General features: G+C 38.6%; 1 protein-coding gene across 1 annotated transcript in view; it reads right to left on the bottom strand.

Annotated features, from left to right (window-relative positions):
- Positions 1 to 24925, bottom strand: part of LOC135221627 (pyruvate dehydrogenase phosphatase regulatory subunit, mitochondrial-like) — a 128107-nt gene that overhangs the window by 74593 nt on the left and 28589 nt on the right. Inside the window, exons 2-11 of the mRNA XM_064259294.1 lie at positions 21489 to 21658; positions 20146 to 20299; positions 19750 to 19968; positions 17849 to 18012; positions 17166 to 17402; positions 15351 to 15461; positions 11822 to 11997; positions 11391 to 11583; positions 9610 to 9774; positions 8733 to 8908 (exon numbers count right to left, since the gene is read on the bottom strand). Of these exons, the coding sequence (XP_064115364.1) occupies positions 8733 to 8908; positions 9610 to 9774; positions 11391 to 11583; positions 11822 to 11997; positions 15351 to 15461; positions 17166 to 17402; positions 17849 to 18012; positions 19750 to 19968; positions 20146 to 20299; positions 21489 to 21645 (1752 nt within the window). The 5' untranslated portion in view covers positions 21646 to 21658. The remainder of the gene's footprint in view (positions 1 to 8732; positions 8909 to 9609; positions 9775 to 11390; positions 11584 to 11821; positions 11998 to 15350; positions 15462 to 17165; positions 17403 to 17848; positions 18013 to 19749; positions 19969 to 20145; positions 20300 to 21488; positions 21659 to 24925) is intronic.

Genomic DNA, 24925 nt, shown 5'->3' with positions numbered 1-24925 from the left:
ATTCCTGGGCTGGCCAAAATGGGGCTATTAGTGTCAACTTCGTGTTCTTGAAGCTACGAACTTCCTGAGCACTTCCCCCAGGATCTTGAACGGGGGAAAGGCGTATGCGTCCACACCCGACCAATCCAGGAGAAACGCGTCTATTGCGAAGGCTCTCGGATCTTCCACTAGAGAGCAAAAGATCTCTATTCTTTTGGAGAGGAACGTCGCAAACAGGTCTATGTGAGGTCTCCCCCACAGGGACCAAAGACTTTGACACACTTCTTCGTGTAGAGTCCATTCTGTGGGAAGGACCTGATTCCTCCTGCTCAGTCTGTCCGCTCTCACATTCATTATCCCTTGAAACAAATCTTGTGAGGAGAGTTATGCTCTTTCTTCTGTCCAGGTTTAACAGGTGTCTTGTTAACTGAAAGAGGGAGAAAGAGTGCGTGCCTCCTTGCTTGCGTATGTAAGCCAGAGTCGTGGTGTTTGTCCGAGTTTATCTGTATCACCCCGCCTCTGACTATCTCTTCGAAGAACTTTAAGGCTAGGTGTATGGCCACTAGTTCCTTGCAATTGATGTGCCAGGACACCTGTTCCTTTGTCCAGGTGCCTGACACCTCCCTTGCTCCTAGCGTCGCTCCCCATCCCGACTCCGAAGTGTCGGAATATACTTGGTCTGGGTTCTGCAGGGCAAGCGATACGCCTTCGTTCTTTTGAAGAGGAAGGATCCACCACTTCAAATGATCTTTTACCTCTTGTGGAAGCGGGAAGATGTCCGAGAGTTGTCCCGTCTTCCAAAGACTCCACACCCCTTTTCAGGAAAACTGAAGAGGGCAAAGGTGAAGCCTCCCCAGAGAGAAGAACCTTTCTAGTGAGGACAGGGTCCCTAAAAGGCTCAGATAATCCCTCGCTGAACTGTTCTTTCTCTCTAAGAAGCTCGAGATTTTCGACAAACCTCGAGTGATTCTTTCTCGCGAAGGAAATACTCGAAAACCCCGAGAATCCATCTGAATCCCCAGATAGACCAAGCTCTGGCTGGGGATCAGCTGCGACTTCTCGAGTTCACGAGTAATCCCAGCGATTCTATCATGTTCCTTGTTACTGATAAGTCCTCCAAGCACTGAATCTCCGACTTGGCCCTGATCAGCCAGTCGTCCAAGTAGAGAGAGATGTTTATTCCCTCTAGGTGAAGCCATCTTGCCACATTCGCCATCAGGTTGGTGAATACTTGCGGAGCTGTAGACAGACCGAAGCACAGAGCCCTGAATTGAAAAATAAAATCTTGTCTCCTATTACGAACCGAAGATATTTCTTTGACAAATGGTGAATGGGAACGTGGAAATACGCATCTTGCAAAGTCCAGAGAGACCATCCAATCTCCTGGACGAAGAGCCGACATTACTGAAGCGGACGTTTCCATGCGAAACTTCTTTTTCTGAACAAAGCGATTCAGAGCGCTTACGTCCAGAACTGGTCTCCACCCCCCCGATGCCTTTGGTACTAGAAAAAGGCGATTGTAAAATCCCGGGGAGTGTGGATCCTGCACAAGTTCGATGGCCTCCTTTTCCCACATTTGTTCCACCATTTGAAGGAGAGTATTTCTCATTACAGGGTCTCTGTACCTCGCTGACAGTTCCCGAGGCGTAGATGTTAGGGGAGGGCTGTCCTTGAAGGGGATTACATATCCTTTCTTTAAGACCGACACTGACCAAGGGTCGGCTCCCCTTTTTTTCCCATACTCCTGCAAAGTTCAGGAGTCTGGCGCCCACTGGTGCTTGAAGGAGCAACAAGTCATTTGGTTTTCTTGAAAGGTCTAAAGGAAGACCTTCCTCTCTTGTCAGGGGGACGAGCCGCTGCACCTCCACGAAAGGGCTGCTGAGGAGGACGAGAGTCCTTCTTAATCGCCGACACTACAGGGCGTCCTTTCTTGGACGTTTGTGTTAGAAGGTCCTGTGTCGCCTTCTCAGTTAGCGAGCGAGATATATCCTTCACTAACTGAGAAGGAAACAGATGATCCGACAGAGGGGCGAACAATAAAGCAGTCCTCTGGCTCGGAGAAACCCCTTTTCATAATAGGGATCCATAAACTGATCTCTTCTTCAGGAGACCAGCACCAAAAAGGGAAGCCACTTCTCCCGAACCGTCCTGTACTGCCTTGTCCATGCAAGACAGGACGCTATGGAGAATCTCTGGGTTTTTAAGAAACTCCGGATCTTTAGATTTGTTGGCCAGAACTCCGAGTGACCAATCCAGAAAGTTGAACACCTCTAAAGTGACAAAAAGTCCCTTTAGAAAGTGGTTCAACTCCGAAGTGCTCCACGTCGATCTGACCGATCCTAAAGAGTGACGTCTAGAGGCCTCCACTAAATTGGAAAAGTTCGCATCTGCCGAGGCAGGCAGAGAAAGACCCATAGTCTCTCCTGTCCCATACCAAACACCTCTCTTTCCATGTAGTTTGGAAGGAGGCATGCAGAATACCGTCTTTCCCAACTCTTTCTTCTTGTCCATCCAAGAATCTAAAGAATGGAGTGCCTTCTTCATAGAAATTGCAGGCTTCATTTTCAGAAAGGCCGAAGATTTTGCCGTAGCCGAGCTCGAAAAGAGAGAACGAGGAGAAGGAGGAGCCGCCGGACTAAGAGAGTCTCCAAACTCTTGTAGCAATAATGAGGCTAAGACCTTATAACTCGAGAGTCCCTCATTTGCAGGAGGTTCGTCATCAGACAAATCGTCTAAACCTCGATCAGACGAAGGAGAAAGCTCACGTTTGGAGGGAGAGTCCTTCCAAGACCTCCTACGATCTGAAGGAGAGGAGCTCCTATTTGGAGAAGAGTCATAAATTCCAGGAACGAGCCTCCGACTCCTGCCTCCTGGCTCTTGACTCTTGCCTCCTGACTCCTGCCTCCTGACTCCTGCCTCCGGACTCCGGACTCCTGGCTCCTGCCTCCTGACTCCTGCCTCTTGGCTCCTGACTCCTGCCTCTTGACTCCTGACTCCTGCCTCTTGCCTCCTGGCTCTTGCCTCCTGGCTCCTGCCTCCTGCCTGGATGACTCCACACTCCTGGCTCTTGGCTCCTGCCTCCTGTTTGACTCCTCACTCCTGGCTCTTGGCTCCTGCCTCCTGGGTGACTCCTCACTCCTGGCCGGTGCCAGACGTCTGATAGGTTCATCCATGTTCGTACAGGAAACCTCACCTCGAGTAGGAGCATTGATCCTGGCGGCAGATACCTCCATACGTCTGGAGGATCTTTTGATCGGAAGGGAAGAGTCTTTCCTTCTAGGAGGCTCCTTTGACAGAACTCCTACAAAAGACGAAATCTGCTCTTGCATAGCCATCATGAACCTCTTCGTAACCTCCTCTTTATCCTCTTCGGGAGGAGGGGAAGGAGGAGGGGAGGAGTCCATAGCCTCCACCTCCTGACTCCTTCTCACTCTGGTTGAAAGAATGGCTCTTCTTGCCTTCTTAACTCCCGAAGGAGACTCCTCAGGGAAGTTTTCTGGGCTCGAATCAATCGTCGGAGCCTTCCAACTCCTCTTGAGAGGTCGAGATCGATCTGAATCCCTCCAATCACGTCTCGGAGATGAAGATCCCGACGACGAAAAACACTCACGCAGGACGCTTTTACAATAGCGATCCTTGGCAGTCTGGGGTGTCACAGAAACCGCCGAAGGGACACCTGATCGGTGGGGATTCTCCACAACCTCCTTTCGGTTTTCGACATTCCTTCTCCTCTGGGCATGTGAGCTTGGAAGAGGTCCAGACCTAGGAGCGTTGCTGAGCCGACCAGATGCCCCCTCCACTACACTGGGGACACTCATATCACTGTCCCACTGAATAATCACTAGCCTTACTTGTATGGCAGCCATTTTGTTTTCCATCAACTTGAAGGCTGCTTTTAGATCCGCAAGTTCTTTCGCTGAATCTACAGGTTCTGCAATAGGAGAAGGGGCTGCAATGGAAGGAGAAGTAGCAATACTTACCCTTGGGGAAGATCCCAAGCTAGGAATTAGTTCAGATCTCGAACTACTTAAACTTCTATAAGAAGCCTTCCTCACTCTTTCTCTCTCTAACTTTTTAAAATAATTAGTTAGATTCTTCCATTCGTTCTCACTCAAATTCTCACATTCCTTGCAAGTATTAGTAAAAGAACATTCATACTCCCTGCAACCCTTGCATACAGTGTGAGGGTCTACCGAAGCTTTCGGCAACCTCACCTTACAGCCTACATTCACACAACGTCTCACAACCATTCCAGAGTCAGACATTTTTAAAGAAAAATCCAAAATCAAGTCCACAAAACAGTCCACAAAAGCGTATGCCAATCCAACAATCCAGATACGTCACCAAAAGTCGGTCAAGAAGATCAATTGCCGGTGAAAAAAGAAAAACCAATCGAGAGGAACCAACAACAATGTTGATGGCTCGGACGACAGAAGAATTCTGATTAGAAAACGGGAATGGTTCCTAGTCCTGCCACCCAGGGCAGGGCGGTAGATCACCTGACCTACCGGTAGCGTGTGCCGCGAGATTTGAAATTCTGTCGGAGACGACGGAGTCTATAGCTAAGTATATATCTGGCAGGGAAGTTGAATGTATAAAATTTCATAACTCAGTCTCATGTATGGTAATCTTATGTAGATACAGTACACTCAGAAAAGAATGATAAACAGATTTACTGTATTTGAAGGTTTTGGGTCGTGGACAGAGTGACTCATGGTGAGTAACAATATTACACACCATCGATTTGGGGGGAATCAAGTGGGAAATAGGTGTCATTACTTCTATAACCCATAAATTCCCTAATGGCAACTTTTGGACTGGCTAAGTTGATGAGACGGGTGGAACTCAGGAGCTTAGTTGTGGTCTTGACTTCATGGGAGAATGTACTCCTCGGTCTCACATGATGTCTTTTTATAAATTTGCTCATAAATATACTTAAGGGTTGCTGTTGGTTTTAGTTCTTATCTTTTATGATAGTATGTCAGTTATAGATGTAATTTTGCACACTGCATCTTCGTTCTCGGTAAATTTACGTAAATATTTTACAACAAAAATGCTGAATTTATCTCTTATCTGTTTTGATAGTGTGAGCAGTAATTATGATTTAACAAAATAAAATAAATTTATTTATCAGAAAAAGCATGTATAACTTTGTAAAATTTACAATTGACTTGTAAAAGAGGCCACACAAGGGGTTGTAAATGATGGCTGTCTCATGGCCTTCTCACTAGAGAGTATGGGTTAATGTCAGAAGAAGAATTTGACAGAGAGATGATCGTTGAATAGCAATGCTACAATTACTTTTATGCTATTCGATCCTCAGACAGCATTCCACAATTTGGTTGATTTTCTGTGTAATGTTAAATACTGTTAAATTTCATCATTTTCCCTTCTGCTGGTTCTTCCTTCCTTTCCTTTGTTGTCATCTTTCTTTGATGGTGATCTGACAAGTTTCTTCACTTGTTAGAATTTCTTTATGTCCTATGTTCTTCCCCTTCTTCATCAATCATATTGACAAATCAGTCTCAAGTGACTTCTCTTATGACCTAAAGAACTTTCTTAACTTTTCAGTTGCCCTAGGGGAAGCCTTTCACACTACATTACTCTATACAAAAGTTCAAATGTGAATTTACTGTTTCTGGTTGTATTTCATCCATTGCATCCACAAGAGGAAATAACTTCCAGCAATGCATAATATTAAATTGAGATTAGTATTAATGGGCAGGTTACGTGGTCCTGACATGCTGAACTATAAGCTGGTCTACAGGCTACCCTTTTTGTTCCAAGCAGTTCTTCACTCAGGTGTCAATACACTGATGGAACTGTTCCAAAAAAAACTGGTTGCAACACCGTTTCTAATGTGATTGCCAGAATACACAGATGCTCTTTGTTCTTGATCCCATGGCTTCCTTCTTCTCTCTCCTTATGTTGCCTTGTTTGTACCTGCATTTTTCCATTTTTCCATACTTTAAGCCTTTTTGCCTGCTTTGTACTATTATCATGATAAAATATTTGATGCAAAATGTATTCTTTCTCTGTGGCCCTAATTTGTAATGCTATATTAATAATAATAATAATAATAATAATAATAATAATAATAATAATAATAATAATAATAATAATAATAATAATAATAATAATAATAATAATAAGAGTAAGGGAAATATAGCCAGTAACTACAGGCCTATCACCTGCCTACCAATAATGTGGAAGTTACTAACAGGTATCATCAGTGAAAGGCTATACAACTACCTAGAGGAGACAAACACCATCCCCCACCAACAGAAAGGCTGCAGAAGGAAGTGTAGGGGCACAAAAGACCAGCTCCTGATAGACAAAATGGTAATGAAGAACAGTAGGAGAAGGAAAAACAACCTAAGCATGGCATGGATAGACTATAAGAAAGCCTTCGACATGATACCACACACATGGCTAATAGAATGCCTGAAATATATGGGGCAGAGGAAAATACCATCAGTTCTCCTCAAAAATACAATGCGCAACTGGAATACAATACTTACAAGCTCTGGAATAAGACTAGCAGAGGTTAATATCAGGAGAGGGATCTTCCAGGGCGACTCACTGTCCCCACTACTCTTCGTACTAGCCATGATTCCCATGACAAAAGTACTACAGAAGATGGATGCCGGGTACCAACTCAAGAAAAGAGGCAACAGAATCAACCATCTGATGTTCATGGACGACATCAAGCTGTATGGTAAGAGCATCAAGGAAATAGATACCCTAATCCAGACTGTAAGGATTGTATCTGGGGACATCAGGATGGAGTTTGGAATAAAAAAAAGGCGCCTTAGTCAACATACAAAAAGGCAAAGTAACGAGAACTGAAGGGATAAAGCTACCAGATGGGAGCAACATCAAACACATAGATGAGACAGGATACAAATACCTGGGAATAATGGAAGGAGGAGATATAAAACACCAAGAGATGAAGGACACGATCAGGAAAGAATATATGCAGAGACTCAAGGCGATACTCAAGTCAAAACTCAACGCCGGAAATATGATAAAAAGCCATAAACACATGGGCAGTGCCCAAGTAATCAGATACAGCGCAGGAAATAGTGGAATGGACGAAGGCAGAGCTCCGCAGCATAGATCAGAAAACCAGGAAACATATGACAATACACAAAGCACTACACCAAGAGCAAATACGGACAGACTATACATAACACGAAAGGAAGGAGGGAGAGGACTACTAAGTATAGAGGACTGCGTCAACATCGAAAACAGAGCAAGTGGGGGCAATATCTGAAAACCAGTGAAGACGAGTGCTAAAGAGTGCATGGGAAGAAGGACTAATAAAAGCAGACGAAGACCCAGAAATATACAGAGACAGGAGAAAGACAGAAAGAACAGAGGACTGGCACAACAAACCAATGCACGGACAATACATGAGACAGACTAAAGAACTAGCCAGCGATGACACATGGCAATGGCTACAGAGGGGAGAGCTAAAGAAGGAAACTGAAGGAATGATAACAGCGGCACAAGATCAGGCCCTAAGAACCAGATATGTTCAAAGTACGATAGACGGAAATAACACTCTCCCATATGTAGGAAGTGCAATACGAAAAGTGAAACCATAAACCACATAGCAAGTGAATGCCCGGCACTTGCACAGAAACCAGTACAAAAAGAGGCATGATTCAGTAGCAAAAGCCCTCCACTGGAGCCTGTGCAAGAACATCAGCTACCTTGCAGTAATAAGTGGTACGAGCACCAACCTGAAGGAGTGATAGAAAACGATCAGGCAAAGATCCTCTGGGACTATGGTATCGAACGGATAGGGTGATACGTGCAAACAGACCAGACGTGACGTTGATTGACAAGGTCAAGAAGAAAGTATCACTCATTGATGTCGCAATACCATGGGACACCAGAGTTGAAGAGAAAGAGAGGAAAAATGGATAAGTATCAAGATCTGAAAATAGAAATAAGAAGGATATGGGATATGCCAGTGGAAATCGTACCCATAATCATAGGAGCACTAGGCACGATCCAAGATCCCTGAAAAGGAATCTAGAAAAACTAGAGGCTGAAGTAGCTCCAGGACTCATGCAGAAGAGTGTGATCTAGAAACGGCACACATAGTAAGAAGAGTGATGGACTCCTAAGGAGGCAGGATGCAACCCGGAACCCCACACTATAAATAACACCCAGTCGAATTGGAGGACTGTGATAGAGCAAAAAAAAAAAAAAAAAAAAAAAAAAAAAAAAAATAAAAAAAAAAAATAATAATAATAATAATAATTCTAACCACAGGAAATGGGATATGCTAGTGGAACTTGTACCCATAATCATAGGGACACTAGGCACGATCCTAAGATCCCTGAAAAGGAACCTGGAAAAATTAGATGCTGAAGTAGCTCCAGGACTCATGCAGAAGTTTGTGCTCCTGGAAACAGCACACATAGTAAAAAAAGCGATGGACTCCTAAGGAGGCAGGATGCAACTTAATAATAATAAAGATAATACACAGTTCAGAAACTAACTGATCCTTCTGAGACTGTGAAATGATGATTTTCATCCATTCTCCTAACTTACAAAGTAAAAAAGATAGTGAGCACTAAAATAAATTAAGCTTGTTCATTACTACTCATTCATCATGTTAAGAACTAATCCCTGTCACTCCATTACCTTGAAAAGAATGTAACCTCTCCGTTTGGCCAGCCCGTAGGCCCCTTTATTAAAACAAAATTCTTGAGTGAGATATGATAAGAGATAATTACCCAAATATCAAACTTTGCAAATGATGAGTAATCCAGGATGGCAACCCGCTCTCTACATGCAATATACTCTTCTCCAACCACATTAAACCAATGTGGTTTTGTCCACATTTCTGTTGAAGCCATCTTGAATAGTGCTGATGGTTTTCCTTCAACATCATAATCATCAACATCATAATCTGTAAAGAATAAGTAAATGAAGAAGGGTAAAAAAATAAATACTTAAGAAAATAAAAACAAGCTGTATAATGTTTTAATAAACAATCATTAATTCATATAATACTTTTGCTCATTTTACCGAGTTCTAAACCAAATTTAGCCCAGGTGGAACCATCTACCATGTTGATCAATAACACCAGACATCAGCTAGCCTTTTTGCTTAGCACTGACGTTACCAGAAACAAGTAACAGGATAAAGGAATTGTGACAAATACATCTATTCAAATATACAACTACCACTTTTGTGGTTTTCAAAATCCAAAAATATATTCATCATACAATACTTGCTAGGACCTTGAAAGAAAATTTCATAGTTGTTACATTCCAAATTCCTCTGTTGATAAACATAAAGCCATGATCAACAGTAAATAGCCGTATTTTGTGTATGTCCAATGCCCCATATATCAATAAAGACTAGAAGTAATGAAATCTGGCAATCTAGGAGGATTTCTTAATGGAAATGCAGCTCATGACAAAAAATTTTCAATTATTGCCAAGTCGAAAAAATGAATTTTCAGCTAAGGCACTGAAAATGTTTCAGTTCACTGACTTAATAGCAACTATTAAAATAACATGTTACTTAAACCCTTTTAAAACTGACAAGATCCAAGTAATTTGAGTGAATAACACTTCAGGAACATATAATATCATTGCAACTTACCATCTTGTAACATTCCTCCTGGTTCAAAATAACTAGGTCTTTCATATCCCATGACCTGTCCAAAAACAGCACCAGCAGACTTAAGTTTTGGAAAAATTGGAGACATACGTAAACATCTCCCAGTCTTGAAATCAGGAAAAGGGTAGGCTATGCTGTAGTGGATACCTAAAAATGGAGAAAAATAAAACTGTTACAGTTAGAGAATTTTAAGCTAATTTTGTTTCATACCATTTTCTCAAATCATATGAAAAGCAAGGTACTAAACGGTCTTTACAGCATTCGTTTTGCACCATCTGGTCTCTTCCTATTTAGCTGTCCAAAGTCTACTTCACCATTCTCCAATATTCACCTTCTGAGTATCTAGGAATGTTATATGTACCATGGTATCAATAAGCTCATTTTCAATAACTAACATGAAGTCAAGCAACAGATATAAAACTATTACAAAATATACATAGACATTCCCTTGTATTTACAACACTTAAACTTACAGTCCCTGCAATGCTATATTTTACGAATGCCATCTGTTGCCACCTAAGTACTGTAATCTGGTTTAAAGCTAAGGACTATATTTCAGTGGACTGACTCCCACCCTTATGAAGTAGTGAATGACAACAGTTACATTGGTGAAATATATAGTGGGAGATATGCCCTTAGGTGATACCTGGGGTCACCGCTAAACCGACATGGTTCTGTTAATTGTCTTAATCTGCTTCATCGTTGCATTAAGGAAGATAGTATTGTCTATATGGTCAGAGTCCCAGGCCCCATTGGAAAGGTTGATCCTATTTTCTTGTTGTTTTATCAGTGCAGATTCTACCATTTGACATTTGTATCAACAGAGCTGCTTTTGTGTAAAATTCAGGACGAGTTCCAATCCATGGTATGGTTCGTGTTATTTATATGATGGAAAATTGCCGCACTATGTTGTCCATATCTAACTGACCGCTTATGTTGAGTTAATCTTTCCGAGAGATTTTCCTGTGATCCAATAATATGACTTATTATAATCCCTACAAAGGAATTTCATAAACTCTTAAGTCTTAGAAACTGGTTTGTGCTGAACATTAATTAAGGATTTCTCCAATGTATTTGGATAAGTGAAGATGAAAGGGTTGGAGTGGCCTAAGGTTTGTGTGATCTCACGCAAATTATCCAAGTGAGGGATTATGATTTTTGTTGTGAATTTTTCCTTTTCTTTGTGTCCTGTGGGTTTGTAAAAAATGCTCTTTGCTTTGTGTATGAATTTTTTTGTTTTTCTATGAATTTGCTTGGGGAGTTTATTTTAAACAAAATGTAAAAGTGGAATTTCTTGATTGTTTCAAATTCTCTGGGTTCTTAAGAAAATAAGTTACTTGCTATGCCAGTTTTAACTGAAATATCATGATTGCTGTAAAATGTATGTATGAAAGTGAGAATGTCGCTTTCCTGAAGACAGTGAATTTGTAGTTTTTATTAGGTCTGATGATTAAGACATCTAAAATGGGGATTTGGTGTCCTTCTATTTCCCAAAATATTTGCATAAACTCGTGATACACTCTGTATAATCCAGGACTTGTCTATATATACAAGGTTTCCATCTAGTTACCCCATATCCCTTGCTTATCTTCAGAAGAATAATATACATTCCTGACATTGATCCAGTTCTCACTGACTGTCTGCACCTCAAATATGGTTTCTGGATCTGGAAATTTGTTTTCATATTCAACTGCAATATGTAAAGAATCAAAAGCAACACAAAACAATAAAGACTTATAATTAAGCCAAGTGGATACACTTACCAGGAACTTCTTGAACTCGATCCAACAAAAATCTTCTGTTATTGTGCGCTGGGAGAAAGCGTAATATATCAAGATCGTGAGCATCCATTGGAGCCATACCATCAACAATCCACTTAGCAAGCACTGATCCTATACCACCTGCAGCATTACTACCACCACTTTTAAGCCCAGCTGCCACGAAATAGTTTGTCAACTGTTTAAAGAAATAAAAAAAATTAATTTCATCACATAAATTTTTAATCAATTTGTATTTGTCATAACAAACCTGAGGTCTTAACAATAGGATAATCTTTTAGCGCCAGCTGGAAACCAGTTAAAACAATCAAAGATTCTGACATGAAAGAAATATTTCACCTATAAATTCTTATGTAAATCTTTAACAAAGCTTGAGTTTATAGTACTGGAAACTAGAGTAGCAAGGAACAGCTTACCTCTGGTGCTTGCCCAAGAATCCATCTGTTATCAGGTGAAAATCCACAGGAAGAATTAATAAGTCGGCCGAGTACAGCATCCTTCATAACTGGGATTCTATGTAACATCTCACGCAGCATAGTATAGAAATGGTCCCAATCTTCACTCTGTTCCCTTTTTTCTACTGCATCATAGCCTGCAAATCACGTGAAGGATGATGTCAAAATCATATGGAAGCTATGAAAACTATATACGTGGTTCCCCCATATTCGGGGGGGATGCGTACCAGAACCCCCCCTTGAATGGTTGGAACCCCTATAAAAATGCTGAAAACAGCCTATTTTATTAGTTAAAACTCAAGAAAAACCGACTAAAATTTTTATACTTGGTTTTTTAATAGTTATATCACAAAAAGTGCATTTTATGATGAAATTGATAAAAAAACAGGCATTTGTGGATATTTCTCATAGAAAAATACCGCGAATGTGTGAATTTTCCGCTACTAATGCGGGGAAACGTTCCCAAGAGAAATCGCGAATGTGTGAGTCCGCGAATCCGGAGAACGCGAATACTGGGGGTCCACTGTACATCTTAAAATTAAAGTACTGTGATGTACTATCCTCAAGTGATGCACTTACAAAAATTAATTTTTAGTAAAACTGAGACCTGTTTCAGCTGCAAAGATTGATTTTACCTCTTATAATATACACATTCCAAAAATATAAAAATCCTTATGACAAAATGAATTATTTGGACACTTACCCGCTGTTAAAGTTTGTTTACATCTTCATGCCATTAACTCTTTCATATCCGCTTCCGCTTAGTTTTGAGCACTGTGTCCCCAGATATCCGAGGTATCTGAGAGCTCTCGACTGTGCGAACAAATGATTATTTCGAAAATTCAGCAAAAATATAAATTTTATGCCAATAATGTTCATTTTCTGTCCTTTTTTTCTAAATGTTAGTATTTTATGGTGGAATAGTCAGAATAAGAGTCCCAGCCCTCTAAATACAAAAAAATGTGAGTTATTTAACAAAAAAACAAAAAAATCTTTACTTTTTTTATATTTTCATTCATAACCCAAAAACTATGAAAGTCAGGCGAATGAATTATTTTTTATGAGAAAGCCAATAAAATTCTCTAAATATCGACATATAAACCAATGGAAAACAAATAAGTCCAGCCGGTGAAAAAATTGATAGAAAAGAGGGTACGAAACAGAGCGCAGTACAGGGATTTGAGCATGCGCAGTACAGAAACTACTTTGCTGGCGTATTGATACCTGAGATACACGGTCCAAGGTATGATCTAGCCTATGGAAATCACTACTTGTCCGAAAAAAAAAAAAAAAAAAAGCCCCTACCACACGCACGAAAAATTTCGGCAAATTTTCCGTACCGCTACGTCAGTTGGATAGTTAGGGGATAGAATATTTTTACGTACTATTACGTCAGTTGGACATGAAAGGGTTAAGTGTGATTGGGATTCAAAATAAACAAAAGAATAATGCTTGCCTGACCCGGATGGACTGTTTCCCACCAGGTGGCACTGAAATGTTTATATTCTTATCAGTAGGTAAGTATCCAAATAATTAAGTTCATGATTAAAATTCTTATTATGTGGGAAGAATCTTACCTACTGTTAAAGTTCACTGACTACCACATTGTTAGAGGATAGAAAGTTAGTTCTGCCAACGAAACATCCATTTAACCAACAGAACTAAAAGTTTTTACAAAAGGGAAAAGCTTCTAAACACTCCCGCCTGTTGTGTGATCCTTCTGGTAGTGTGATCCTTCTGGTAAGTAGTCACCAGATGTGGATTCACAGCAGGGTGTAACAGGAGAGAAAGTGGAACTATGTATCACTTGAAAACCAAAGGAGAATCAACCCAATCAAGGATGAAAAACTGTCAAGTCAAAGGAGGAACTGGGATGGTATAAAACTGTAAATCCATGGATGAAGACGGTGAGGCAATAAATGCCAGCAAGGACATCACGGGATGCCAATAGTACATACTAGATTACAAAGACAGTCCATCTGGGTCTACCAAGCCTTATTCTTTTGAGTATTTGGAATGTCAATTGCACCTAATGCCACGAAGATGTACACTAACATTAAAAGTATGTAAGATTCACCCTAAATAATATAAAAATTAAAACATGAAGACATGCTATAATCAATTTTACATGAAGTTCAGTCTTCTGTAACATGGAAAGCTCTTATTTTTTGACCTAGTTGTTTTTACTACTGAATCTGTTTGATGATGAACAATTTTAATTCACAGATAACCTATGAACACATTAAATAAATGCATAAGCTTAGTAAAAACAAACCCAAATTATTCTGCAAAGCTATTTTACACCTATAAAGAAATTATTTCAAGAAAGTTGTAACCATAACTGTCCTATTATCATATGAAGACTATACAAACAAAACTGAAGTGATTAGTTGATGTCTACTCTTGTATTGGTGGGCCAGCTAGGAAGGCCATGGATCCTTTCTTGCAAACATTCATTCACTTTCTTCCCTATATCTTTTATCATTTACTTCATTATCTTGATATTTTACTTCAATTTTGACTTATACAATAAACGTCCTGTATTCGCGGGGGATGTGTATCACAGTCCCCAAGAATAGCTAAAAACCATGAATACATAAAAGCCCTCTAAAAATGCGTAGAACTGTCTATTTTGATAGTTCAAACACAAAAAAAAAAACTTTAAAAATGCTTATACCTGAGCATTTTAGTAGTTTTATCACAAAAAGTACATTTAGTCATGAAAATTATATGAAAATAGTAATTAGTGAATATTTCTGTGAAAAATACGGCAAATAGGCAAATTTTCTGCAAATAATGTGTATATATATGTTCCATAGAGAATCCGGAAATCAGTGAGTCTATGAACTGCGAGCCCGCGAATCCTGGGGGTTTAATGTATGTACATCACTTCAAGTCAGTATATATAAATTAATATATATGTGCTAGTGCTATCTTTTGAACAACTTTCATTTCAGTTCATAGTTTACAAAATTACGCATCCTTGTACAAAATTACGCATCCTTGTACTATTATAATTTGCAGAGATATCAACACTGTAATTAACGAATACAGTGGTCCCCCTGTATTCGCGGGGGATGCGTACCAGACGCCCCCGTGAATAGTTAGAACCAGCGAATGTTTGGAACCCCTATAAAAATGCTAATAACAGCCTATTTTGTTAGTTAAAACTCAAGAAAAACCCACTAAAAATTTTCATACTTGGTTTTTTTAATTGTTTTGTCACAAAAAGTGCATTTTATGATGAAATTGATAAAAAAACCCAGGAATTTGTGGATATTTCTTATAGAAAAATACCGTGAATTTGCAAATTTTCCGCGAATAATGCGGGGAAATGTTCCCGAGAGAAATCAGCGAATGTGTGAGTCCGCAAATCCGAAGAACGCGAATACGGAGGGTCCACTGTAGTACCCTTTCCCTATTAATACTAATATATACAGTTAGTTTACAGTTAGAATTTAACTACAGAAATGCAAGAGCAATACCATACCTGGAAAGTTGTCTCTTTCAAATGTAGGTTTGGCCCACTTTTCAAAACCACCAGCTAAGAATCCACCATTGAATTCTCTAATGTAAAAGTTGCCATCAGGATCTCGAATTGCTGAGTGGGAGAGAGAAATAAAGTTCTGAAGTGATGATACGGATGTTAATTTATGGCGCAAAAATCTAGATTTTAAAATCAATAGTTATTTTAGTGTAACATACAAAATATTACTAGGTAGTCCCGGGTTAATAGCCGGGGTTCATTTATTGGCCGAGCACCAGTAACCAAAAATCACATTTAACTGGATAAATGACTTTTACGATGCTGAGAATGCCTGTGATCCATTTAATGGTGCCATTAACCAGTTAACAGTGCCATTAAGTGGTTTATCGGTGCCGATAAAATGCCTACAGGTGCCGAAAACCTGGTTAACGTCATTGTTAGCCAAGCGCCATAAAACTGCAACACCGTTAACCGGAGACTCCCCATGGGCAAATCTGTTCTTATAGGCAATTTACATATCTAAGTTCTGAGTCAAGTATATACTACAAGCACAGGCCACTAAATGCCATTGTCTTATTGTCTGTCTGGCAGTTCAGGATTTCTTTTACTTCTGAAATGGATAAAATGGTTGAAAGGGAAGTTTATGTTCGTAGGACTTCGCACGTAATAAATGTATGAGTAATTGGCAAAAACCTACCATTTTGCCAAGTGATATATATTTACAGGGGTCATAATACAGCCTTCAATGTCTTAAATTATGAATAACAAAAACAATAAAGAATAAAGATCCTCACTGAAGAAAATGCAAACTTCTAAAATAAAAACTAGAATAACATTTTCACTTCTATTTTAATTTGACATCACTTGTTCGTAACTGTTAAAAAAGATGGAGTTATTCTCGTTAGAAAAAGAGACATTACTTCTTCCAAATGAACATTCTGCAGTTAAGAGACAATCCTAGCTCATATGTCATCAGACATAAGTATTTACAGTTGTAACAAGCAAAAAGGACTTTATGTTGTGGTATGATGGCAGGTCACAATGAAGGTAGAAATAGTGTTCTATATTTTGGCTGTTGCACCCCTAACCTGCATGAAAAAAAAGCAAAGAATGGAGCACAACTAGAGAACAGCCACTTGTCATTAAGTTACCATGTTCAGTTAGTCCTAAGGATTGCAATCCCTTTATCCTTTATCCTTGTACACTAATTAAATTATGTACTTTGTTTGTTGTACGAACATTAGTTTATTATTACCTACACATTCTTTATATTCTTTTCAGTGTGAGCAGTAGACATACATGTATCATATAGCCCTTCAAAACTACACAAAACACAACAAACTACCATTATTAAGAAGAAGCAGTATTAATCATATGAATAAATGAGTGGCACAACACACAACGAAAAAATCTCAAGCTCGTCACTTATTCATATGATTAATACCGATAAGCTACTTTGCATATGAGTCGATTCATCCAAGTTGCATGGAAGAATGACAAGTAATGGATGTGTGTGGCCACTGATCCGAGGGCATGCACAGCTGGGTCTTTGTATTTCAGGATCTAAGACCTAGAGAACTGATTAATGGGTGAGCAATGAAAAAAATTATATTCATGATTTTAAAAAAGTACCATAATGGTGAGCTAATGATATATGAATTTTGCTTAACTTTCTCTCTGCAGTGCTGCATGTACTTTGGAGAAATGGTTGGGAACCTACAAATAAATTCCACAAAAGCAAAGCTTCTGATATTTTTGCAGAGACATCCACCAGTGGTAGATTAATGAAAAACAGTGCTCCAAGACACCTTTCCTTACCTGGCATCAAGGGATCAACACCATCTAAGGGATAAGTATAGAGAAAATAATGTTCTGCTGGGTGAACTGGGACTCGGACATATGGTTCAGTCATCTGTCCCATTTTTCTTGCCCAAAGACCTCCAGCATTTACCACATAGTCACACTCAATAATCCCCTTATTTGTTTCAACAGCAACAGCCCGTGAGTCATGAACAATTATCCTGGTTACAGGACAGTTTTCAACCACTTGGCCTCCTGTTAAGAGAAAAGACAAAAATAACTTTTATATTCAATAACTAATTACAAGAAATAATCAAGAGCATGTACAGCAATTACAATTTTAGCAGAGAAAATTTCCAAAATCACAAATATGGCACACAAGTGAAGCCAAAGTAATAAAAGTAACACTTCAAAAGTGAAGTGAAAAGTCAATTTAACTGACATTTCAAAATAGTGTATGCAGTCAGAGTCCATTCAATACACTTGCAAGATATTTTAATACCAAACAAAGTCCCAAAGTTTGTTCCTTGCTGGAAAAAACATTAAATATCTTTATATTGATGATACCTAATTCTTAAAGCTAATTCTTTAGTGCCAATTTCGGATACCAACTGAATTGAAAAGATGCAATGGTAAACCATAATCTAAAAAATGCATTTAACAAATATTAACAACACAACAAACTAGGTATCATATCTTGCCTTTTTCTCTTGCCAGTTTTAGAAGAGAATATCCAAATTTGTGTGGATCACAGACTCCATCCTTTGGGACCCAAAAAGCTCCAACAAGATCAGATGTACTCAAAATATTACACTTTTTCTCAACTTCCTTAGGCCTCAGTATATAACATTCTGTTCCTCGAGCTCTAAAATATAAAACAAGATATATTGTAGTAACCTACAGAATTTTGGCAAATTCTATAAGAATCTAATCTTTCTTTAAACCTTCAACCTAAAACCATTATGGACAGAGTCAACAGACTATACATCAAAAGTGGCTCTAAAGGGAAATCAGCCTGCAGAAGAGAGAGGCAATTTATAGGCAAAGGTGTTAGATAATGAAATATGAGGAAATAGAAAATAAAACACACATATGAACTCAGGACACAAAAGCAGAGAGCGGGAATGATTTTGCTCCTTGCTGAAACATTTGGAGATTAGAAGATTCCACAACTGCACTCGGCAAACTATTCCACATTTTTGTTGTAGCAATAATAAAACTTTCAGCAAACTGAGTAGTACTAGACTTGATCCTAGAAAACAACACTGTTTGCAGAAACCTCCAACTGGGTTGGGTAAAGACGAGTGCAGAGGAGGCCTGTTGTAGTACATTTTATGAAAAATCATAATGAACTTGCCTCATGTCCATCCCACAAGTTGGCAAAATAAGCTTGACTGATGACATTACTCTATCGAAGAGTTTGAGATGATAGTCAGCTTCCAAGGACCACACTGGAGAACAGTACGCCAAACAAAAACATAGACATAAGAGCTTCATCATTGAAACATTCAAAAACATTTTTGCAGGATACCAACAACTACTGAGAAACAGTCAGTTTATCAAAAGTTCACTCCTAAAATCTTAAAATTTGCACATTTAAAACCATATCATTTATATGTAACACGATGCAAAGGCAAAAGTGATCTGGACTGACTATCATATGTATTTTGAGCTTTAGAAGGGTTAAGCTTCATTTCCCAGAACTACTCTACTCATGAATACAGGCCAGACCTCTATTAAAGGATTCTGTATAAAGGAACAACAGCTAGATGAGTAGTATCATTGGCGTATGCAATACATTTATTCTCCAGACCTTGCCACATGTCACTATCATTAGATAATAAATAACAAAGCTCCAAGAACATTACCCTGAGGAACACCTAAAGGACACCACTAAAGCTGCTACAGTGGCCATTAACATAGATCCTTTGGGTTCTGCCCATCAAAATCAAAGCACCAATTCCTAATACATAATCTTAGCTTGTACATAAGTGCTTTATGAATCACACTGACAAAGGCTGCACTATAATCCAAACAGACCATGCATGCCTCTGCACCCTTGTCAAGATCACTCTGCAAGACAGTACAAATTGTCAAGAGTGCATCACAAAATTCAAATTGTAATTCTGGTAGTGGGTTACTATCTTCAACAAATCTACAAAGGTACTCAAAGTGCAGATTCTCAAAATTCTTATATAAAACAGGGGTAATGGAAATAGTAGGCATATATTCTGAGGACTATAAAGACAGACTTAGTCCCTTAGGTAGTGCAGCGATGTTTCCCTTCCTCCTCACTGAAGAAAAACTTGCAAACCCAACTAACTTTCAGAAAATATGAGAGCAAGAACATCTCTTCCAAAATGCCAAAGAACAAATGAAAAATTCCATAGGATCACCAATAAGAGAGACTCCTTATCATCCTATCTGCAGCAGTCTGTAGACTGAGATGGAAAGGGTATGGGACACACTTCATATGATAATTATTTTAGTATTCATACAACAAATGTTTACTTATTGCACTGTACTGCTATAACTTTGGGTCCAGTAGTCTATTAAGACAAATAACAATTAAGCAAAACAAAAAGGAACTGTAAACACTTACTCAGCAATAGCTTTCATTTTCCTAAAATGAGTCAATCTGTCACGGGTTCGAGCTAAATGCAAAGAGCCACACTGTTTCCATCCTGTGTCATATCCTGCTTCCGCAAGTTGCCTTGGCTCAAACCGTTTGTTGTCCTTAATTATGTTTCGGATTTCAGATCTCATTAGTTTAACGCCTCCCAAGAAGCCTGAGCCTCTCCATGCAGATGGTCCACCAATCCTGAAACAAAAAATATATATATAAATGGCATTACAGTAATGCTATTGATACTATTTACTGTAAAATGTAATTGATCTTAAGAGAGGTTAGTTACAAAAAAATGACCAATTTGTAGTGATATAAAAATTTTGTATTGAAGCAAAGGAAACACATGTAAATAAATTGAATTGCTTATACCTTCCTTGTTCAAGCATAACTGCATCTTTTCCCCAACCTAACTCTGCCAAATGATACAGTACTGATGTGCCGACCATTCCTCCACCACATATCACAACTTTGGCTTTCTTAGGAGGAGTCTCATCCAAGGGTATTGTAGATGACAAAAATGGGCCTGGAAAAGAAATGATTACAATGTAATCTCTCAAACACAAAAATCAAGCTGATTAACCTCCAACAAAACCTCGGTCGCTGCAAGTACAATTTTAATATGGATGTTAAAGTGTAATTAGTCTATGGATAGACAATATTTTTGTACTGGATAAAAATGTTATTAGTCTCATTACATATAATCTTCATACTGGAGGCCGTCTACACAGCACAGAATAGAAGAAGAATTACACTAAAATAATTCTGATGTATAAAATATAAACTGGAAAATTTAAGTTGGAAATTTTTTCCTAATTACTGTATAAATTTGAAAGAAGTGTAACTCTCCAGTATTCCACAAACAATTATGCAGAATACTTTTGTAGCATGTGGTTTTTGGACTCAAACAATCCATAGGATCTTATGATATTCATCACACTTCATATACACCTATTACTTTAAGTACACATGATTCTCTTTCCAAGACATAGAAATCTATTCTCAAAAGAGTAACTAATTCATAAAACACTAGTGCTCATATATATTTACAGGCAGTCCCCGGGTTACGACGGTCTTGGCTTACGACATTCCAAGGGTAAGGCGCTTTTCAATGATATTCATCAGAAATTATTTCCAGGGTTACGATGCATGTTCCAGGGTTACGACGCCTACAACACTGATCTGGGAGATGAAATATGACACCAAAAATGCAAAATAATCAATATTTGAAGTTTTTTTGTTTTAATGAAAAATGCAATAAGAATGGAGTTTACATAGTTTTCAATGCACCCAAAGCATTAAAAGTAAGGTTTTCTTAGGATTTTTGACGATGTTCCGGCTTACAACAATTTACGGCTTACGACGAGTCTCAAGAACGGAACCCCTGTCGTAACCTGGGGACTGCCTGTACATATAAGGAAGCTTTGGAATACTGTTGATATCTTAAAGGAGGATATATAGGTGTTAAAAACTCTTTAGAACATTTTGTAATGTAATATATCTATAATGCAAGTTCAACTGGCATTCCAAGTTTTAGGAGGGACAGTCTCCATAGAAAACAGTAACTGACTACTGTTCTGCCATGAAATATAGGAATGAATTAACAATACAATTATATGGTACCAATAAAAACAGTACAGTAATAGTAACCCACCACAAACAATAATTCACACAACTACTAAAGCATAAGACTAAAAATAATTAAGCATACTGACCTTGGTTTTGATCATGGTGAAGATGCTGATTCGGTGAAAACCATGATCCCTGAAGGATTTCAGATGTGGATGCTGCTCCTGTATGGCACTGCTGAGAATTCTGCGCTAAAACTTTCCTGCTGTTCACAGTAAAGTTACGGAGTAACACGGTGCCCATCTTTTACCAGTATCTGAATTATACAACACATAATGTACACCTGAATTACACAATACAGCGTTTACATGATTGGTTATGTTTTAATATACAATACCCATCACATATAAAAGAACAATAACTTGGAACTGTGCTAGTTTTATGCATTGTATAAGAATTTTTATATATACAGCATTACAATGACTTGAGGTTAATGAATTTTTACTTATAGCATAGTAATGACTTGTAATCCTGAACGATCTCTTATATTCTGCAATATCTACAAAATTTACGCGATGCCAAATTACTTAAATGTAACTGGTATGGATCTGAGGGAGAGCTTAGTGGGCCTGAGGCTAGACATAATTAAAAAAAAAATTAAGTTTAGAAATTCAACATTTTCATAGTGTCTTTGTATTATCAAATAGTTCTAGATTGTAACTAGTACTACTCAGTATCAGGTTCAAACAACTCATCAGTTGGTCAGCAGATATTGCCAAAAATAAGTGCTTGCTTTCTTGGCGCACACACTTCATTTCCCACGTAACATGTGGCGGGTTATTTCTGTAGCATTCGTGCTTCCATAGAAAGTAGGACACAGTCATGATAATCTAATAGGTTTGGGGATTTAATTAAAAATCTGAATATGATATCCATTGACTAAATAATTATTTTCCTAGGTATGGTTTATTTAACATTTTTGTAAGTATAGAATATTTTTTCTTTTCAAAGGTGCAGAAATTTTTGCAAAACAGAGCACACAATGAAACAATGAAGATCGGGAGTATTGAACACCATGCAATCAGATTACATAAATTTCATCTGCAGCTGTAAACTCAGAACATCAATACCCATGAAAAACTATCACCCAATTTGTATTACATAAGTAAACAACATACACGTAAGTAACTGTCATATTCTCCTTTGTTTTCTTGTTGCTATGAAATTGATTAGAAAATAATGGCTGTAACCAACCACTATTTATCTGATACTCTATCATATGGAGTTGAGAATAAGGAACTTGACTGTTTTATTGACCACACAGCTAAAAAATTAATGAAACTGCGTATAAAAATGGAAAATTTCCGGCTTCTCAGCCAAGATCAACTTTCCAGAATTGTTAGATTATAATGCCCAAAGGATTTTAAAAACAAGCAAGTATTAAATGCCTCAGTCTGCATCGTCTTCTTGTTCGTGGAGCACCTGTCATATATACGGCATTGCAGTTTACCTATTGGACTGTTATGTGAAGAAGCACAAGAAGCAAGGAACAAGGAGTTGAAATTTTCACGAATCATTCTCATGAAAATTGTCAATGAAAAAACAAATGAAGAATTAATGAGACATCTTCTTTGCTAGTCTGATCCCACAGTCAGTTTAGTAAGAAAAAGTAAGCACACCGAAGATTGATTTCCCGGCTGAAATCCAACTTCATTATTGTAGTACGTATTAACATTATGAAATCTGAATTTTTTTTACACTAAATACGTGCGTGTGTGAGTGCATGTGTGTGTGTAATATTTAGTTAACATAAAATTTTATTTGATTTGTTATCAATTAGCATAAATAAATTTTTTGAAAGCCTATCTGTAAAGGATAAATGAAAAATACTGATACTAAGAGGTATCATAAATAAGCCTATAAAATATGTATATGCAAAATACAAAGAAAATTTAAAGTATTCTCTTAAATATTTCTTTCAGTCTTTCCTATGATAAAATAGCAAATTTTAAAATAATTTATAATTTTCCCAACATACAAACCTGAAGGTCTTACCTAGGGATTCAGCTTGTGGATGTGAGTCAGAACGGCTATTAACTTTCAAACAAGGTTGTTAACTACCGACGGTAGTGGAAAACCCCACTTACTCATTGGTCTTCACTCAAATTTGACTTTTAGCCCAAATACCAGAATGAAGGGTGGCTGAGGTGGGTTGTAAATGTAAAGACCTTTCGGTTTGTATGTAAGGGAAAATGATATTGTTATGATACAATAAAGTTTGTTCATACTTACCTGGCAGATATATATATAGCTGTATTTTCTGAAGTCCGACAGAATTTTAAAAACTTCCGACACACGCAGTGGTCGGCCAGGTGGTTAGTACCCATTCCCGCCGCTGGGAGGCGGGTATCAGGAACCATTCCCATTTTCTATTCATAATTTTTATTTCCACTGTCCCCTGAGGGGAGGTGGGTACTGATTACTATATATCTTGCCAGGTAAGTATGAACAAACTTTATTGTATCATAACAATATCATTTTGTTCATGAAACTTACCTGTCAGATATATATATAGCTGAATCCCACCTTTGGAGGTGGAAGGGACAGAATAGAAGGATTTAAGGAAACAAATGCATGCAGATGATTTACATCTTGGTTCCACCTAGTTAGCATAGCTGACTTTCGTGGTTACTGCCACGTAAGTCTGCTTGTGCTACTAGAGTTGCCAGCGATGGTAGAGACCTATAAGCTGGACTTGTATATCTAGTGCACTCCAGCTGATCTGTTCAAACAGGGGGCGAGACCACGACGTGACTAGACCATATTGACCATACCATGAGGGCTAAGAAGTAAAATAAATATATATATATATATATATATATCACCACCTGACCAACCTAGCCAAAGTTAAGGTGTTTAACTAAGGCTTAAGAGTTAAGAAGTCGCGTTGTCGGCGACTCATCAACTAAATTAAGAGCTCTTCCTAACCATTTTCTACAGGATAGGATGAGTGGTACTTCTTGCCCCCAAGATTGTGTCTGCAGACACGTATGGCCCTAGCGAGCAGCAGATCTCATAGCCCATCTTCACATCTCGCAGGGAGTGTGAAGTGAACACAGAGTTGCTTCGCTAAAACATGGTACTCAGGATGTTGCTGAGTGCCATGCTCTGTTGAAATGCTTCGAGGCCGCGCCCTCACCTCGTGAGCATTCAGATAAAAAGATTTCAAATCTTTGTGCAACACAATGAAGGAGCATTTTTGAAAGAACTCCTTAACACTAAAGCCAGGGTGTTCTTCGATATGGGCAAGTCTGGTCTTTTTCGGAACACTGCAGATTGCCCGAATGACTTCGACTTTCTTGAGTTTTATGTAGATAAAACTTGAGAGACCCGACAGGGCACAGGACTCTCTCTGGCTCCTGCCCACTAACTTGTGCCATCCTTGCTTCCAAGCTTCCTGGCCCAAGACAAAACGGGTTTCCATTCTTAGGCCACAACGGAAGGCTTAGAGAGCACACCGCCTTATTGTGTTCTCTAAGCCAAAATTGTGACGATGGCTAAAATTTAGGTGTTATAAAAAATT

Source organism: Macrobrachium nipponense, chromosome 3 (genome assembly GCF_015104395.2).
Source record: "Macrobrachium nipponense isolate FS-2020 chromosome 3, ASM1510439v2, whole genome shotgun sequence".
Lineage (NCBI taxonomy): Eukaryota > Metazoa > Arthropoda > Malacostraca > Decapoda > Palaemonidae > Macrobrachium > Macrobrachium nipponense.
Note: the sequence above shows the minus strand (reverse complement) of the source record. Positions and strands in the feature narration are given on the sequence as shown.